We start from the raw sequence: 20,066 nt of genomic DNA on the forward strand, positions 1-20,066 counted from the left end.
GGTACGTGGAGAGCTTAAGGAGTTCGCTCTTTTGATGTCAACTCGCAGGTTGCGAGTCGCGAATGTCGAAATTGTCAAATTGACAATTAGACTCAGCCACTGAATTTGCTATTGAGTGATTCAGGGACATTCGTAGCTCTCGGCTGGCAGATGCAATGGTCAACGCATTCCAGGAGCGACCTCCACCAAAGCCAAGAAATGAACAGGTAATTACCTGTTCATTTAGTTTTAATATTTTTAGAATAAAGAATTTCAGTTGTAACAGTAATGGCGCTTGTCATATCAGGAAACGAAAGTCTCGAAAAAATGAAAGGTTGTGGTGATAGTTTGATGCTTTCCAAGAACTGGAGATATCTGTTCGTTCATAATGTAATATATTTTATTATAAGGGGTAATAATTTTACCTATTCAATGACACGTTACTCCCAATCCATGGTTCCCAGTGAATGTACATGTAATACTTGCCGGGATTCATCAGTAACCAATGACATTTTCAAGCACAGTCACGATTTTTTAGAACATTCTATACATACATAACAAGTAACTCAATATTTCTTTCTATCTTCAACATAAACGTGTGTTTCAAAATTGCACTTTGCATGATCATCTCCCAGGATAAATCCATAGCAAATTCAAAATAGACAAGTGTTCGAAAAAAAATATACACAAATATTTGAATAGTAAGATTTGGGGCTGATGTGCCACAGAAAAAAAATTTATATACAATTCTAATCTTGGATCATATCAGTTGTGATTGCTTCTTTTCTGATGATATACAAACAAGCTTATCGTTACGTAGAAAACGTTCAATAAAATCCTTTACAATTATGGAATGTTACAATCATATGTTCAATAATCATTGCAGAAAGAGATAGTAGTGATCTATTGAAACACTTGTCTATTTTTCAATGAAATCAGGACAATTGCTAATACATCTTCTTCATTTCTCAGTTACAATTCACGTGAATCCAATGCCAGAAGACACTAGACATGTGAAAAGAATTCGCTTCAAAATCACAAGGCAATTTTGACATCAGAGCTTTCGTTGCAAAAGCTCAGTAGTGACTTGGGTCTTTTTATAAAATTTCAGACTTTCAGTTTTGGTTCTTATCGTATTGTGAAAGTATTCAAGATAATTTCAAACCCTAACTACGAGACGATTGATGATTCCAAAATTTTATACTGAAAATTTGGGGGCAGCTGAAAATTAGTATGCACTCTGCCGTTGGTTTTCGATAAATTTTTCCTAAGCAGCATCCTCAGTACTTGATCGCATTTGATACCTCGATCTCGGCATATCTTTTGAAGCACCCTCCCTCCTTCATGTTGGCTATCTTCTTGTATCCAGTTGATTCCTGTGCAGAAATAAAATAAAAAATCGTTTTAAAAAATTCATTGGACTATTTCGCGGTTCTTGGTGGGATGTGAAAGCCAGATAGAACTATCAGTGATGGAGCAAAAATTGGAGAATCGAAAAATCAGGCAAATGCAAGGCTTCCATTTGGAAGGAAAAATTTAATTTGCAGAAGAATAAGACAAAGGAAAAATAATGAGATATCAAAAATCATTACGAACACGTAAATTGTTGGCAAGTGGGCAGCAAATCAATACAGTTTAAGGCCCGTTTGGGATTATTTGAAAATTGATACATAACCTCAAAATGTCGTCACAGATTGGAACTAAAATAACTGCCTTTGGCTTGAATTATAAGGCTGTATTCGTCAAATGATACTTGTATTGCCGTATGACAGACCACTTTATGTTTCGAGGCCTCAAAACCGCGAATTATCAGAGTAAAGTGAGGTTAGAATGGCGGTGTACCTCGCTTTACTCCTATAACGTAAGGTTTTGTGGAGCTAATAGCATAATAATGCATAGCACATCTCCTTAAAGATTACTGTTATGAATTAAAGTTGATGATGAAGTAAGAATGACATAAATAATTGAAAGATTCTCTTACTATTGGCAATAAATGTTATTTGGCTACTGCATTCCCATTGTCCATCTGTTTGCATGACAAAAAGAAAAGAAAACATTGAATTATGTTCAGAATGAAGAAATCTTACTACATAGAAAGGGCTTTTTCAGTAATAATTACCGCACCAATTGATAATCGTATGGCACTTTGCCAGTTAGGGAATAAATTAGTTATCCCCTGATTTAAGGTTTACACTTTCAATTAAAATTAGGCAGAAGTCTAGATGATTTTTCATGGAAAAATACAAGTTTTAGGACGTCATTACTAAGACTTATGCCTAGATCTGATAACTATTGCTGAGAGGACAATCAATTTGACTGAGTGGTACTATAATTTCGCTGAATACGAATACCAGGTTTTAGGTCATTTTTGCCGAACATTTTTCTTGGTGCAATACATAAAAAATTATTGAGGAATATGAATAGAAATCAATATTCATGGGATTTTATTTTTGGATACTCTAAACATGGACTGAGATAAAAATGTGCTAAAACGGACGGAATATTTTATGAAAGATTTTGGAAAGATTTCATAATATCAACAAAAGTTTTTTTTCGATTTCATTTACGATATCATCGATGAGCCGACGTAAATAACGGCAGAAGTGAAAATTACGAGGTTGGACATCGTAATTGACGTTCTTCGAAACGTAAGTTAAAACGTGAGATGTTAAAAGAGCTCGTAAATTACGTTTCAAAGCTCATATTTTACAAATAGTGTCTTTTTTACGTTTCTCATGATGTTTCTTTCTAATGAAAAAGGCCGCATAACATTTAGAGGAGTAATACATAAATGATAATCGTATTTTGGTCCTGTCTATTATCTATTCTCCTAATAATGGAAATACTTTTTTCTTTGATTTGGAAATAACAAAATATTCTGGTAACTTACCGCGTGAGAATTATTTTCCTGAGAGGGAAATGCACTTTGAGCTGGTGTCAAAAAATTTAAAGGTGCGTCGGGATCGTTAACTGAAACAAAATCCCAATATTAATAAACAGCAGAATAGAATAGAATATTTATTAATTTGATGCTCCTTTCCATTTTTAGCTCCCTCTTTACATCTTTTTTTAAATAAGTCATAGAATAATTTAATAAATTTCGAGTTGGTGATTTTTATATTATGTAAAAGTTTCTGACACTTGGTGATTGTTAATGATTGGAAACAAAAATCACCAAACGACATTCAGAAGAGCATAGACACATGAATTTTTCAATAAAAGCCTGAAACATCTTTTTTTTTTATTAAAATCTGTCATAAGGCGATGAAAACCGGTGATAGGTAATTCAAGGCTCAAATTAAGGGTATTTTAATTTATAAACATATAAATTAGAACTATTCACCAGAATTGTAGGGAAAACTTTGAAATTTTTATATTTAAGGAGAAAAAATGAGAAATTTTTAAAGCATGACATGCTAAAATCCACGCATTATCACTTATAACATTGATCTTAATTGACAGAAAGAATAATATAGGGTGTCAATTCGAAGATCCTGATGAGATCTTGAAAATGACATATGACACCTGGCCACTGGTCGAATCTAAAATCTCAATAAGTGGAAAAACTATAATTTTTACGTATGACATAACGTAAAAAAAATAAATACCCTACAATAATTGGTCAGAAATGCAATGAAATTAGCTTTACCATACACTATTATGAAGAGCTATTAACACATGTCAAAATGGTCTCTAGATATCTCTGAAGAGTTTACGTGAGACTTTGGAAAATCATACCGAAGTGATTGTCTCAAGCAGAACCTTAAAATTAATTTTCGGCTTAAAAATCTCATAAATCAATGAAAAATTAACAAAATAGGGCACCCGAGGCGTCATTTTGCAGCTTAATCAAGGAGCTAATCAACCAATGTACCTCATTTATATGTTTCATAGCGTAGAGAGATGGATTTGACCCTCGCAACCAAAGAAAAAACCTTGGATACAGACACGGATCATCATGTACTGGATCTTTATGTTTCTAACATATGGTCAATGCACAATATTTCACACAGAACGAAAATTCAATTGAAGTTCTTACCGGGAGCAGGGATGAACATTTGAGGTGATGATGCGGCCATTGGCACAAGTGGCGAGGTAGCTGGTGTAGGAATTGATGAAATATTTCCTTTGGATGCATTAGGATTCATAACATCGATATAATTGGCTCTCATTCCTCTGCCCTTCTGTAGCTTAAACATGTTATTTCGAGTCATAATTTTCGAACTATTTGGAGTTGTAGCGTCTTCACTGCTGAGCTGATTGGGAGCTGATTGAGGTGGAAAAGGTTTAGGGGATTCTACTCGCGGTTGTTGACTCATATCTGTAGCTTTTGGTGGTGGAGCGAGGCTTGAGGTGCCAGCCTCGTTATTCTCGTCTTTATTCGTCCACTTTTTAGCCACTGGGTCCCATACAATCTTAAATAAATAAATTAATTAAATGGTGTGTGATTATATTGAATGAGGTGTCGGTGTTCAATAATTAGATTTTCCATATTTTTTTATATTATGGGAACATACAGCTTTCAGTTAATAAATTTCTCTTATTTCAATTTTCAAAAACATGAAAATAATCAAATAATTGATAACTTCAATTTCCTCTTAAGATCCAAAGGAGTTATCCTTTGAATATAAATCTGTTTTAAAAAAATTTTGATAGGATAAATTTTCCACATAATAATGATTTTCTACAATAAGTTCATTAGACAAGAAATTACAAATTAATAATTCAAATTGAACTGCCAATTTTCTTTAGCAACATTTCCCCTTCGTGTAATTGCTTTAATTATACAATCAAAATTTGAAATATATATTTTGCATTTTGAAGGTGAAAAATAGAAAAAATGAAACTCAAAGCATCCACTGGAGGTTTAACTACTGACTGAATAATTACTCATCTCATAAAACGATTTTTCAATGGAATAAATCATCGTGAATTTCCTGATGTGATTACTAGTAGATAAATTCATTCGTAATTTGAACATTCTATTCACGATCAAATTGATAATTGAAAAGATATCACTTTCATGTGTTCGAATTAACGATGTGATAATCACACTAAATTTTAAAACGATTATTGTACCGATCTCGATCTTTACCATTCTATTTTGTTAATGTACCGTATAACATAATATAAATATACATTAAGAGTATCATTAAATTTACGTAAATTGAATTCAATCTATATGTATAAAATGTATATTATCCATTAAACTTATCATTCGAGTTTATAATTGAATTTTCATTAATTATGATCAATTTTATTAAATGCGGAATTTATTTAATCATTTATTAATTTTTTTCTTCTTTGTTAACTCCATAGAAAATATGAATCGAAGGCTCCAAATAACTAAAATATCACTTCAGCTCAATTTATGGGAAAATTGTAATAACTGTATTGCTAGTTGTTAATCGCTATTTCCATTTCTTTCCACAGACTTGTATACAATTGTTATTATGAAATTGGGTTTTGACGATATAACAATTGCACGATATTTGTAAAATTACTAGAAAAATTAAAAATTATATTTTCATGGAACACAAAACCTTCAATCATTTGTCGAAAAATAATTTCATAATTCTTTTTGTTTCACCGAATACTATTAAATGGGGACAATTGACCTGGTGAATAAAAATCGTGAGGAGTACTTACTGTTGGATTATTATCATCCGGCAATATCATCTGATTCTTCGGTTTTGGAGTGAGTTTACTGAAGAGACCACCCAACCACGAGCCGCTGCTGCCCGAAGAACTCTTCTTATCACTCGGTTTCTCAATTTTTTTACCCTCCACCGGTTTTTTGACGCTCATTGGCTCGATCGCATCTAATTCCTCAAGAGGATCGTATTGTTTTCCCGATGATGGCCCCATCGATATGTGTGGCTGTGGCTGAAATAAAAAATACGAGTAATTATCGCAGATTGATCTTGGCAAAGTCTGTCGATGTCTACTGTTAGGGAAATTTCGATTGCGAATATTCATGACATGCTGACATTAACAATAATTCATTTCACGATTCGATACCCTAACAGCAAGCAACGACAAACCTTGCAAATTTATCATTGAGTAACAATATGACTAGATTATTTAAATCAATAACAACTATTTTATGATTCAATGGACAATCATTCATCGATAAATTTTTTATTGATTTCAATGTCTTCATTCAATACTAACATCATTTGTGATTACATTATAATTTTTTGTCAAGTGATAACGTTTTATCTCTCGTATTATCATTGTGGAAAGGACTATCCTCATCAGTAGTAAAAGAAACTTGACTAGAGAACTAATTTTTAACAAATCTTTTAACATGGACTTATCATGATGATGACGAATCATGTGAATGGAGAACATGATTATGATTACGAGAGTAATAAGTAGTAAAATACGTTTGATAGTCGCAAAATCACAAGTATTATTGCAATATCAAACGTAAATTTATGACGTGGAACAGACATTTCATAAAATTCAAAAAAGGAAGGAGTAATTCCAACCAGAAAAATAACTTGATCAATTATAATATTTAACTAGATAAATCGTATTTTAGTAGCCAAGTGAGCAAACGAGATAAATAACTCATCTTTGAGTTGAGTTTTTGAGTGATATCTCGGAATTTAAAGGAGATAACGGATTTTTTGGTATTACATTGGTTCTAGTACTCAATTTGCTCTATAAAAAAAGTTATGACAACAATTTTGCCATCTCCCCTGGATTCCGAGATATTCATTAAAAACCAGTTAACATTCAAAAGTAACTTATCTCGTTTTACCACTTTGCTACTGATTGAATCCTTTAAACTGCTGGTGCATCCCCGAAGATGATAGCACCCAGTCCTGGAAATATATATTTTATAACAACAAATAAAGAAGCAATTATTGTCTTGATGACCGTAAGGTGGCCACGAAGAGGAGTTAAAAATAAAAAATATTGTACTTTAATTTGCACTGAGAGAAAAAAAGTTGTAAATCGGACGGATAATTTTTTATTTAAACACTCAGTGCTTTTCAACAGTATCAACGGAATAAGTCCGTGACGATACGAAATATCTGAGCACTTTTTATAGAATTGGGTGATTAAACTGTATATTCAATCGTTAATTCTGAGGGCTCCAAATAGAAGCTTCATGATTGAATCACATGGGGGTTCAAATCTATAATAAATTGATCACATTTAAATAGTTATTTGACTGGATCCCATTCCGTCGGTCTGAAAACTTATTGTAAGCGACATCAACGGGATCGCATGCAGTAAGATATATTCAATGGAATAATGACTCGGTTTCAAACGAATATGTCATTATCTACGCTGTATAGGGGACGCCCTGGTAAAATGAAGATTTCAAATATTGAAACAATGGAAATCTATTTTCATGTGAAGGAAGGAACATGCATCCAATCAAATCTATTCCGTTCAATCTACACTGGGCAAAAAAATCAATGAATCAAAAAAATATTTGTTTGGATAGTCCCAAAGAAATATTCTTAAAAAAAAATTATCCGTCATCTTGACGGTATTTCAGCTATTCTAACGCAATAAATTTTTTCAAATCAATAACAATAAATTAGAGTTAATGAAATTGTGGTGACTCAAGAAAATATTTAGGTGCTATTAAAGCAAATATTTCTTTGATTCTCACTCGTTATTTTTCTCAGTGTACGATATTTTTCTCTCAGTGTCGGTTTTACAAACCATAAATCTTCTACAGAGACTGTCACATGACAACAACCTTAACTTTAAAACGGCGAATCGATATTAAATGTCTTTGATATTCGTTTCGGAGCAAGAAAACGTCCTCTGTCATTAGTTCCGTAATTGTTAGCACTTTGGCATGGGGTATCTATATCGTATGTGCCCCCAAAAATAATGGGTCTGTAGTGCAAACCACTCAAACCCGATCCCTGTGCATTAGACCACGCGTCCACAGTATCACAAATAATGTCTTTTCTCCTTCCTTGAGGAGGTCCGTTCATTAAACTCTTTGTTTCAATGTCACCGTACTTTCCCGGATATTTTTTTTCCCTGCGTTTTTCCGTGGGAAGATAATTCAATCCAACGTCGAGGGATTTGGAATCCAGAATCCCTCCCAATGAATCGATTCCCAATTGACTAAACTGAATATCCAAATCAGTTGTGGCTTCACTGATTTTCATGCCAATGCCAGCCATTTCTGGCGCATTTTCCGTATCATCCTCTCCTTTCAGGTCGTTATCAGTCTCCAATATCTCGTCATCTCCATCTCCATCAATTTCGCCTGAGTCAAGAGGATCAGCATCGTCGTGATCATCATTATCGTCCTGACTTTTGATCTTCGGTTTACACTTCAAAAATTCTGGTGGACGAGCTGGCGGTGGTGCCAAGTATTTGGAACAAGTTTTCTTGTATTTACTAACTAGACCCTTCTTCTTATTGATTATGTTGGGATACGAAGCAACGATCTTCGGATATTTGACAGATTTTTTGGAATTCTCTGGCACTGCATTTGGTAATTTAGTGATAACATCGATTGTGTACAAATGGGGAGATTTCATTTCTGTGTCATTTCGTGTGTCTGACGAAATGTTATTAATTGGACTGTTCTTAGAGTATATTCTACGACGTCTTAATAGATTGACACAATCGGGACTGGAGAAGTTCCATTCATCAGGGAAATTATTATCCGATTGAAGAGTGTGATTACTTACATCGGGCATTGGTGATCTGTCCTTTTTTTCCGACTAATGGTGCGTGAGAGCATAAATAAAGAATTATATAAATTAAATCAGGAAGAGCGAGAAAGAGATAGAAAGAGTAATCGTGTAATACGAACATTAAAAAAGTAATTTACGAGACTTGAAAACGCAAATTACAATTCTGAAAACGTAAATTACGAGATCGGACCTCATAAATTACATTCAATTTTAATATTAACAAAAACAATAATCAAATAACATTAACAAAAAATTAATGATATGGTCATCTCTGATAACTATACAGTGGGCATCGAAAATTCATTCGAGTAAAAACTATGAAAAATGTTAGCATATCCTTAAGAGATATGATACCTCATGAATTTTTAAATTTATCCTAACGACTACTTAAAATATAAATAACTGAACCACTCACCTCATAATTCCATGCATTATTCATCTGAGTAGAATCCCCTTCAGTCTGCTCAGCCTGGTAATTCTGTCCTGAATCAGTTTGCTGATGCTGCCAGTCATTGTACTCATGTTGATTATAAGTCGGCTGTTGTCCCCAATAATCCTGCTGACTTTGCGGAATATTCGATTGTTGCTGATTGAACTGATAACTATGTAAATCTGTACTGTTATCAGGATATTGAACACCTTGTTGATTCAACGGTAATGGTTGCCACTGTTCCTGAGTGGTGTCCACTGATGGTACCTCCATCAACGACAGTCCACCATCCCCATACTCTTGATGATTAGAATGAACCCATTGATTCATTTGAATTTGTTGTTGCATATCCACACGTTCTTGACTCTGCTGGATTTCCTGTGGATCAGCCAGAGCTTCACGCGAGTGAAATCCATCATGAGTTATCTCCCCAGTCTCATATCTACCGATAACTCCTGCTAAGTTATCGAGCCAAGTGAGGGAAATGTCATTTTCAACCGAGTCCTTAAAAACCGGATCATGAAATTTCATTTTTTCACTCAATTTGTAGACATTCGCAACGAACGTGGGTTCGAATTTCGATGGCGAATTCACAATATTCACTGAAATTTGTTCCAGATAAAGTATTCCCTTCTCCACCAATCCATAATCTATCATCTTCAGGGCATTTTCAAATTTAAACGTCTGTAGAGCCGTCAACATGAAGGTAGACTCACTAAGACTCCTGGCGTATTCGTAAATTTCCGTCAACATAACCGCCTCGAGTGTCACAAAATCCTCATAATGCTTATTATGATTAGCTCCAATGAGCACTATTTTTTCATCCGATTTACCGTAATTACCAAAATCAATTTCCGCAAGAATATAGCAAAAATGAGCAGCGTAAATATCCCCACGTGTTGCCATTGTATCTCCCATAGTAGTAATGGACTTGCGATTTATCTCTGGATTTACTGAAGTGTTTGATATTATCATCGCAAGATGAGGACGCCAGTCATCCCATTTTGAATCAGCAAGACACGTTACACTGGCAGGCACTCGGCCCGAATGGAGTTGATAAAGTGTTTGGAGGGGATCTTGAACTGATAAACTATTGGCAAAACGAGTCATCACTAAGGCATGAGTACGTTTGTCCAATTTGCTAGCCAGGAACAAAGCGTGACCCCACAATCCTTCAGTCATAGCGTATTCAAGAGCCTCTTGGACGAGACCATAAAGCAGAGTATTTCTAAACTCATTTGTTATCTGCTCTACTGTTTTCCTCGGTTGTTGATCCAAACTGATCTCCCCAGATTCTGGAACAACTGGAGACTCCTCTGATGATTCATTTCCAGCGACACTGGACCGCTGGGAAATACCTGAACTCTGACGATGGAAGTCTCGGTCTTTGGAGACTTCGTTGCCGTCGTAGGGATACGATTCCTTGTTGCGGAGGAGAAGAGCTGCGATATCAACTCCAACAACGTTTCCGTTTTGTTGGATCAACATGATCATCAGTTCGTAGAGGAGAACGTAGGAGGATCGGTTCATGGGTCTGTCGTTGGCAGTTGTTGCCTTTATTTTCGCTTCACAGTATTCGATTATTGTTTTCTTGTGGGTCACACCCTTGATGAGGGGTCCAGGGTAACTCCGAAGCTCACGAACAATGGGATCGTGGAGCAGGAGGCTGTCGATGTTGAGGATGTCCACTTTGGCTCTCTCACCGTCCGCTGGATAACTGGCGTGAACGTGTATCAGGGATCCAATGGAGAAAAGTCCTGTGGAGTTCATTTTCAGTTATTATTGGATATTAAATTCGTTTGATATTTCTGCATTGAGAGAATATTGTTGTAAAACGAACGGAGTATTTTTTTATTAAAAAAACCAGGATTTTTCAATAATTCCAACGGAATAAGTCCTTCACGATATCAAATATCTGGGGACTTTTAATGGAATGGCGTGACTAAATTGTATGATTCAATCGTTTATTCTGAGGGCTCCCAAGAGAAACCTCATGATTCGATCCCATGGGGGTTCAGATCTACGAAAGATTTTTGAATTTCCTGAATGTTTTATCACATTTAAATTGTTATTTTAATGTATCGCATTTCGTCGATCTGAAAACTTATCGTAGGTGACGTCAATGGAATCGCATGCAATAAGATATTTTCAATAGAAGAATGTCCCTGTGTACCCACTGGTAAAATGATGATTTAAAATGTTGAAACAAGTGAATTCTATTTACACATGAAAGAACATGTATTCAACACCATGTATTCAATGCATTATATGATATTCTTTCTCAGTATTGTCTTATGTCGCAGGTTATATCGTTACGAATCTCTGAAGACAAAACAAATTCAATTGTCAATTATTAAGTCAAATCGTCTCATGGTATGACGAGCAGTCAAAGTTGTCCAAGTCTAGTACTGAGAAAGGGAAATCAATCAATCAATCTACAAAATTGGGAATATATTCTTGGAGCAGTTCTTTCTAAACTGATCCTCTGACTTTCCTCACATGTTAATCCTTTGAAAAAAGGACATACACCTCAAATCTCGAATCGAATCGAACATATCGAAATTCCGTAACACTTATTAGTGATTGGTAGATACATTCACAGCGACAAAATTTGAATTTCACAAGTATACAAGTATCAAGTAAATCAAGTCAAAGGATGAGTTAATTAGTAGAAAATAAAAACGTAGTTAGAAAATGGAAATGAAACAAGTTACTCATCAAATGTAAATATCTATATCTTATCGAAACTCCTGTATTTTCCAAGTCGTCTTACAGCTTCAAGACATTTAAAATTTTGCATGTTGCCGACAAGTGGGAAATAGATCAGCTGTGAATATATCAGCAATTTTTAAAAATCCATGTTTACGAAATGATGACGTGTTCAACGTCATACGCGATTACTTCAGGATCATTTTGATATAATTATTTTGAATTTAAATATTACATTGACTTTTTATATCCCTATAATTCAACTGCTCTACTCATACAGTAGTTAAAATAAGGTGCGCTCACCGCAAATGTGACTTAAATAAAAAATATCACAACAATTAAGATTAACCAAATCGCGCGCGGTGGCGCGCGACTATGTCTCGTCAATAAAAAGCTTCAATGGGCGAGAATTCCTCGATTTTTATCCCCATCATGTGATTCAGTATTCAAACATTCCTGTTGTTAGCTAATAATGTTTTATTATATTATTATTTACTCCTAAAATTCACCTTGAACATGAGATGTGGAGAACTTAGTTGGAGTCATCCGAGAAGTCATCGTCTGGTCCTCACTTAGCGATATATCACCTGTTAGAAATTTTCCGCTTCCGGTTCTACGAAGAAAGAATACAGATAATCAAACATGAAATTAAAACATTAATCACGATGAGGTTGATGATAGAGCAGAAAATCGTGAGTCCAGTGCCAATGAATTGTATGTGACTGGATAAATAAAAATACAGGAACAGAATTTAAGGATATGAAATACTTGAGGCTCGATTCTGCAGACAAGGTTTCCTCCACCTCACCTTAATATTCTTCGATAAAAATTTCTTGAGTCATTCCTTTTTGAACTGAGGGAAGGAGTGCTGGTCCATCGGACCCCAAAAGAGGATGAGAAGGGTAATTTGATTGAAGAACCAAAACATGGACTGGGCGTCAGGCATAATCTACTTTAAATGAGGACAAATGTGGAGGAATAGAGGAAATAAATATTAGCAAACTAGATAAAAAACTATTAAATAATACGTAAAAAATATTTGCAATGCGAGTCGGTCAAGTGCATAAACCAATAATCAATTGTAGAATATTATCTACAATTTTTTAATACATATTTGTCAAATTTCTTAACGTTCACCTCATAACTACAGTGAGAGAAAAATTTAGTAAAAGTGAACGATTATTTTTTGGCTGAATCATTCGGTCTTGTTCAATCGTGTCAAGGGAATAATAAATTAATGTCACGAAACATGTCGGCACTTTTAGAAGAGTAAGTGGTTAAACTAGATGTTTTAATCGTTGATTTTGAGGGCTCCAAACATGAACCTCATGCTTCGATCAAGTGAGGGTTCGAAACTATCGTATGTTGGTTCGTATTCCCTGAATTTTTAATTGAATTCTAATAGTTATTTTAATGTGTCGCTTTTTGTTGATCTGAAAACTTATTGCAGGCGATATCAATGGAATCGCAGGTAATAAGATATTTATAATGGAATAGAGACCCATTTTCGACGGAATATTTCATTACCTGGACTTTATTGGGAACTCACTGGGGAAATGAAGGATTAAAATGAATCCTTCCGAACGATTTAATAGAATTCTAGTTTGATACAAAAGAATATACGTCCAATAAGATCTATTTCGTATAACCTACGATATTTTTCTCTCAGTGTACGACTAGTATTTTCAGAAATTTTATGAAACTAGAAAAGACGGGAAAATAAAGAATTTTCCGAGTTCACTGATCGCTTCTTGATTATTTTAATGTCCTAATCACAAATCAAAAAAATTGAAACCAAAAAACCTGTACTAAAGCGATAAAAACATTCAGAATTGTTTAGACAATTCTCTTGGTCAATTTTCCAATGTTATATCTATCAATTTAAAAAACTCATTTTTATTTATTAGAACTGTTTGACTAATGAGAATTGCTCCTAATCAGACTTGAATGAACAACTCAAACATCGAAAGAATTCTTTAATTTCAACTTCATTTCTCTCTCTCTAAAAATGCCGGACAACTTCTTCCTTAAAGTCCCACAGAGCCATTAGCCAATTTTTCATGAATATCTCAAAATCTAGGGAAGATAGCAAGATTGGCATCTGAATCTTTTTTGTCGAACGACTCAAGCACTACAACAAATGTCATAACAAAAAAGTCGCTATCTCCCGCAGATCCAGAGATATTCCGCAAAAATTAGACCCCGAGGCAAGTCGACTTATCCCTTTTCACCACTTCGCTACTGAAATTTCATTCTAACATTCAGATATACGTTTTACCCACCGAAAAAAATGGAAGACTAACGAATTAAAAACTACATAAATAAATAAACAACGTACCTATCATCACACGAGCTTTGTCCAGAATGCACACTCGCCCTATCCTCCGGATAATTAACCACAGACTGTGATAGTTTCGATTGCTGTTGCTGATGATGTGGATGATTAGCATAATATCGATTATACCAATCCATATATGCCGATGGATTAGTCCTTCTCAAATTCTCCAGATAAGCGTAATAATTAGCATTGTAATTAGGCCCATATTCATACCCAGAATATCCATTATTATATCCATAATACATATCCCTCCTCATATAATAATCTCGATCTCGATCGTTGTAAGACGATCTACTGGAGGGCCTCGAGCTTCTGGAGTACGGATCATCGTAGTACTCCCTCCTATGATCACGTTCATAATCCTCAAATCGTCGCCTCCTACGATCAGAATCAGTAAAATCACGAGATCGTGGATCTCTCGAGTCTCTCCCATCTCTCATATAATAATCTCTCCCATCTCTATCTCTGCGTTTTGCCTCATCAGATCTCTCTGTTCGACTTCTCCGTTCATCACGTTTTCCCATACCTCTGCCATCTCTCTCGTCATCACCCCTGGCCCTCCCACGACGTCCGGAATCATCATTGTCATCAACTCTGTGCCCACCATCGCCACTTCTGTACGAAGTGTCCCGACGATCCAGATCCTCTCGCGAGCTGTAGGGACGATCATAATCTCCTCGTCGACGATCATAATAATAATCATCATCGCATGGTCTATCCCCCATGTGCTCGTAGTAATTTTTATCGTAACGTCGTCGATTTTCCAGTGGTAGAGGACTCGAATCTCGTGGATCTCTACGTTCTCGTCTCTCTCTGCTCTCGTCCCTGGAATTTCCAGACTCCTCATCATCACCGTCTTCATAAGAGTCACGACGTTTAGGAGATCCTGGGGGAATAATTGGAGCCTCTCTCGTTGATGCACCAACAGCTTCTTCTCGAGTCTCCTGAATGTTCATGCTCGATGACATTGATGAGTATTCCTGAGACCCAGTGACAACACGACTTTTCCTATCGTCAGACTTCATGGATGCCGTCAGTGTCACTTCAATTGGCGATATTCCCCCAGGTATTTGTCTCATTCCACTGTCAATATTCCCCAGATCAGGATGAACAGCAGTGCCAGCTATTCCACTACCTGTCACCTGACGCACTTCATTCGCTTCAAAATGAACATGAGAACTTTGTTGGAGAGGCGTTATCCTCTCCTCACCCGAGGGATCGTTCCTGGATTGACTTGGCGGGACTGATCTCTCCCTACCCGATGGATCATTCCTACGTTCAAGAGGATCCAACTCTACTCGACCAGTATCGCGAATCAATTCTCCACTGTCACCACGCTCTTCCCCAGGTGGCATATTCCTGTGTTCACTTCCAGGAGAAATTGTGTATTGCTCCTGTCCAGTGGGATCGTTCCTCGAGAGCTCGGTATTGCTGGACTGCCCAGGTACCTCTCGAAGGAAAGGAATATCACTAGGAACATCATCGTTATCTTCGTCCTGACTGGGAGCTACAGATTCCTGATCATGATGAGAGTCTGTTAATTCACCAGTCTCGAGAAAAGTGTTTCTATCGTTCGATGCAAATTCAAAGTTTTCAACAGCCGGTGACTCCTGTTCCAAGTGAGGCTGTTGGTAGTGAGGAACATGAAATGCAGACGGAGGATCGATTTCCGGTGCTCGGAGGTCAGATCGTGGATCTTCCTGAGGTGATGTCAGGGTGAATTCAGCAGGTGGTTGAATGCTCTCGCTAATGTCAACTGGAGGGTCTAGGGGAGTAGATGTTGCTGGTGGTGTCCAGTGCTTTCGTAATGGCAGCTGCATTTCATTGACATTTGGATAACGATTAGGCTGGGGTACTGAAGCAACCTGAGGTGTCTGAGCTGTACCATCATTGTACCATTGATCATAGTGCATGTACTGTGAACTATTGCTACGTGACATATTTTCATTTTGATGATTTACTTTTTGCAGTTGTAATAAATCATGTTCCTGGAGAGGGCGTACGATACTCGTTGGTGGCGCTGGTTTGTTGGCTCTGTAATTGGATTCTGGATGATTAATTGATGGCACCTGTGGTGATGAGTAGTCACTGAACATCGGTAATTGCTCTTGCGGCTGGGGTGGTGTAACGCCAGGGGATTGAGTCTGATTACTAGCACTCGGTGGACTATCGAACACCTGCTCCTGAGGAGGTGCCTGCGGAGTTTTATCGACATCATGGAATAGCTGTTGTTGAGCTGAAGGATAAGGTAGCTGAGGAGATCGATGATTGGGAAGTTGAATTTCCTGTAGATAGTGCGGTTGTACCTCTTTCTGCTGATTTACCGTCTGTTGTTTATGAGCTTCTTCGAGATTCATTTGCTTCATGTTGAATGATAAATCACTCATTTTATCAATATTACTGGTCTTCACGTGTTCAATTATTGGATGATTGATAAACGAACTCTCAACTGATCCTGCACTTGGTGCGAATGATGTTGAATGTACATCGTTAAATTTAGAAACTGGAGGAAACACCTGAGTATCACACACTAAACTAGATTTGAGTGGTTGTGAGTAATGAATTGAACAATTGTCGTGATGTTGAAGTGGATTATCGTTCAATTGATTTGGAATATTGTCCTTAATAGTTGGCCACGCTTGATTCTTCTGTGGAGGCTGCGGTACTTCCTCGGGGAAGACATTACAAGTGGCCAGATGTTGGTTATTCGGAGATGGCTTTCGTTGATTTTCATTCTGCAACTGTGGAGCAAGAGGTGAAGAGTGGTGAGAGCCTCGTCTCGTGACATTTTCGATATTTTGAGCTGGTGAATTACTCGGAATGTTGAATTGAGGCTCGTCGTGCTGCTGAGACATTTGCATCCTCTGATTGTTGATTTTATCAAAGGAATCATTATCTGGGCCAGAGTTAAGCCAATAGTTCGATGCAGGTGGAGCCATCGTGGACTGTACCTGATTCTTCCAGGTTTCTTGGGGTAAATTGGACTGCTGGGGATGCTGCTGCTGCCCAAGGTGGTGATGATATCCCATATTTTTATTTTCATTGTCTTGAGGGGTAGATGAAGGGGCCAGGTGGGGGCTTGGTGGCTGTCCCCACTGAGGTTGATTATTACTTGCATGAGGTGCACCAGGTACATTTAGTCCTGAATCGCTGGGTAATTGTGCTTCGATAGTAGACGGAGGTGACTGAAATACCTGCTGCTGCTTTCCACTGTAATTTGAGTAATGGGAGTATGACTCCGGTAACAAATTTGGTGTGGACTCTCGACTTGCTGCTCGGGGTTGATTACCAATAGCTTGGGGTGGCGCTGATTGAGGTGGGAGATGTGATCGGTTATTTCCATTTGCATTGGTGTAATAGTTATCCTGGGCAGAGGACTGACGTGTCTGTCCTGATTGTAAGTACGACGCAGGTCCTTGCGGTTGAGTCTGCGACTCATGCGTCTGGTCTACACTCCAATTCCAAGCATTGTTTCCATTCTCAGAGCTATTGTCATTTCCCCAGTCCCAGGAGTCACCAGTCGCCTTTGGTGGGGTTGAAATTGATGTCGGTTGTTGAGGTTGAAAAACATTTGGGGGCATTGCTGGCGGTATTTCTCCATGCTGCAGGCCACCTGTGGCTTGTGGCCAGGAAGATTTATTTTGTGAACCATAAGACTGCGGTGGAATTGGTGCTGCGGAGGGTTCTCCACGTAATCGACCTGGCCGGGCTCGATATGGATTCTATGGAGAAAAGAGGTGACATCAGTTATGTGAGTGCAGATGAGCTATTGAATTGGTTGGGGATATTTTCTTTGTTATCAATAAGTTGATGGCAAGCTTCCGAATGGTTTTGAAAATGTTTTTTCGTGTTAATTTATATTTACTAAAAATGTATATAAATCTTAGTATGAAAATGAATAGAAATATCTAGTTATTTGATTGAAGTGTCTGCATTTGGTTCTTTCTATCATTTTTCCCTTGTTTATTTTCAATTATAATTTACATTCATTATGTTCTTTATTGATCTATTTTTTATTCATTTACTTTCTTGAAAGATATTTAATTTTCACTAAATATCGAATAACTCCGAAACTAATCGTTCGATTGAGCTCTTGCAATACTATCCATTATAGTAATGGAATATCTCATCGGAATTTTAAATTAATTAAGTTTCGGAAAGTATTAATATTTTTTAAAACATTTGCTCTTCGTAAACGCATAATAGAACCTCTTTCCCAAACGATGGTTTATCTCTTACGACGTGTCCAAAAATTCCTTGATTTTGTTTACGTCTAATCATCATAATCTTTGACCAAAACAGTAATTCTAATTTTCCCATAAGACACTCTGTTAACTTCTGGTTTATCAACTTTTTTAGTTAAATAGAAACCATAATTAAATTGAAGAACAACTTACGATCCCAATTATGAGCGAGTTTTGTACAAATTTTGATGTTTATCATCTTTGCATTTACTAAAAGGGTAAAGCTACTTTAATGTCACAGACATCATCAATAATGTCTAAATTACTTACATTCATGATAGCTGCCCTGGATGTTTTCTCTAAATTTTGGAATTTTCAAGACACCTGGGAAGGACAAAATGGCAAAATATCATTAGTACTAATTAGTATCATAAGGAAAAGTAATGCGACAAGAGGCAGGAAATATATCCATCGATTGCAACATTCCTCTAGGTGAATTCTCTGGAAAATACTTTTTCCTTCCTAAATGGCCATAAAACCATTTGTGGACGGGATTTGACAAAAAAATATTGTAAAAACTACTTCCCCTAGTCACCCAATTGACATTTGGTTTTACACCATTGTTTAGTTTTCGTCTTATGTAACAAAAAGTAGTAAAAAGCATAAAACTGAGTTGAATATGCAATAATATGCATTTTGTCAGAGTTCATTAAGAAATTCATCGGGTCAAGAAAACGAGTCGCAGTTCCCAAGAGGGGAGACCTCATTAGTTGCACGAATTATTGAATTTTGAGGATGAAAAGTAGATGACTAATGAACTTTCTAATGATATATCAACACTCACCCACAAATTGTCTCCGGCATTAGCATTCCTACACTCTCCAGAGCACTATTTGTCAATAAATTATAGGATTGGAGGATGATAACACAGAACAATGGAACACGTTTGCTAGGATTGCAGATCGATAAAAATATTATCGATGTTCTGGTTTTGTTTCCAAAGCTAGCATTGAATAAATAGGAACAAATATGTTAGGAAAATGTAGTTGAACAGACAGCAGACATGTTCTTTTCAGGGGGGAGGGGTACACGAAGAGTCGAATCATAAGCACGTCACTAGTCACACTATAGCACTTTTTTTCACATGAGCACTTGAGAAGCGAATTCCACTGCAGCAACTGAATGGAGTAAACGGACACATAGTTAGAAGGTAATTAACGAATTTTGAGATGAATCTAATCTCAATCATTTGGGAATAGTTTAGGAAAGTTTAGGAATACATTCGCATAGTTTAGGAACTAATAGTTTATTTATAATTAATGACTCTTTTATTGGCGTATAGTTAGCAGGTGGAGCAGATGATAAGTTCGAATCTTAATCGGATTTGCATAGATCGATGTAACATAATTTAGGAAGTCTAAAAAACATTAATTCAGAGTTTAGGAATTAACTGTTATTATTTAATTAATGGTTTTCTAATTGTGACTGGGGGGCAGGCTGCGCATGCGCATACGCCCTTGTGGCCGAGGGTATACAGGGTCCAATTTAGCCTCCTGCTGGTGGTGCACCGGCATGTTTTGGGGGTAATTTTGAACCGAAAAGTCCTTTTCCACTTTTCGCTCGGACGCACCCCTATCGAGACATTGGGGTGAAAAGCACGGCCAATGGGGCGCGAGAGAGAGGGGGAAAGATATTTCTCTCTCACTCATTGGCAATTTCAAGAGAATCCTTGGGGGGGG

The 20,066-nt window shown here is 36.7% G+C and overlaps 1 protein-coding gene across 3 annotated transcripts; it reads right to left on the reverse strand.

Annotated features, from left to right (window-relative positions):
* Positions 1-357: 357 nt before the first annotated feature.
* Positions 358-19,533, reverse strand: LOC135160622 (uncharacterized). Of its 3 annotated transcripts, XM_064117349.1 has the most exons (12): positions 19,172-19,533; positions 18,658-18,711; positions 14,144-17,865; positions 12,614-12,754; positions 12,315-12,418; positions 9,082-10,853; positions 8,661-8,693; positions 5,629-5,865; positions 4,019-4,394; positions 2,870-2,949; positions 1,961-2,005; positions 358-1,355 (listed from the first exon to the last, which is right to left on the reverse strand). In XM_064117349.1, exons 2-11 carry the CDS (start codon positions 18,661-18,663, stop codon positions 1,976-1,978), a joined length of 6,501 nt encoding a protein of 2,166 aa, XP_063973419.1. In that variant the 5' UTR covers positions 18,664-18,711; positions 19,172-19,533; the 3' UTR covers positions 358-1,355; positions 1,961-1,975. The 3 variants fall into 3 exon arrangements, with proteins under 3 accessions (XP_063973419.1, XP_063973421.1, XP_063973420.1); XM_064117351.1 differs by lacking the exon at positions 12,614-12,754; XM_064117350.1 differs by lacking the exon at positions 8,661-8,693.
* Between the last annotated feature and the right edge of the window lie 533 nt (positions 19,534-20,066).

This window comes from Diachasmimorpha longicaudata, chromosome 3 (genome assembly GCF_034640455.1).
Source record: "Diachasmimorpha longicaudata isolate KC_UGA_2023 chromosome 3, iyDiaLong2, whole genome shotgun sequence".
NCBI classification, from domain to species: domain Eukaryota; kingdom Metazoa; phylum Arthropoda; class Insecta; order Hymenoptera; family Braconidae; genus Diachasmimorpha; species Diachasmimorpha longicaudata.

Excerpts from the sequence above, each read along its gene's own strand:
- LOC135160622 (XM_064117349.1), bottom strand. Across the intron at positions 12,755-14,143 it reads CAAAGCTCGTGTGATGATAG|ATTATGCCTGACGCCCAGTC; the intron begins GTACGTTGTTTA and ends CATTTAAAGTAG. Across the intron at positions 10,854-12,314 it reads CTCCACATCTCATGTTCAAG|GACTTTTCTCCATTGGATCC; the intron begins GTGAATTTTAGG and ends TGAACTCCACAG.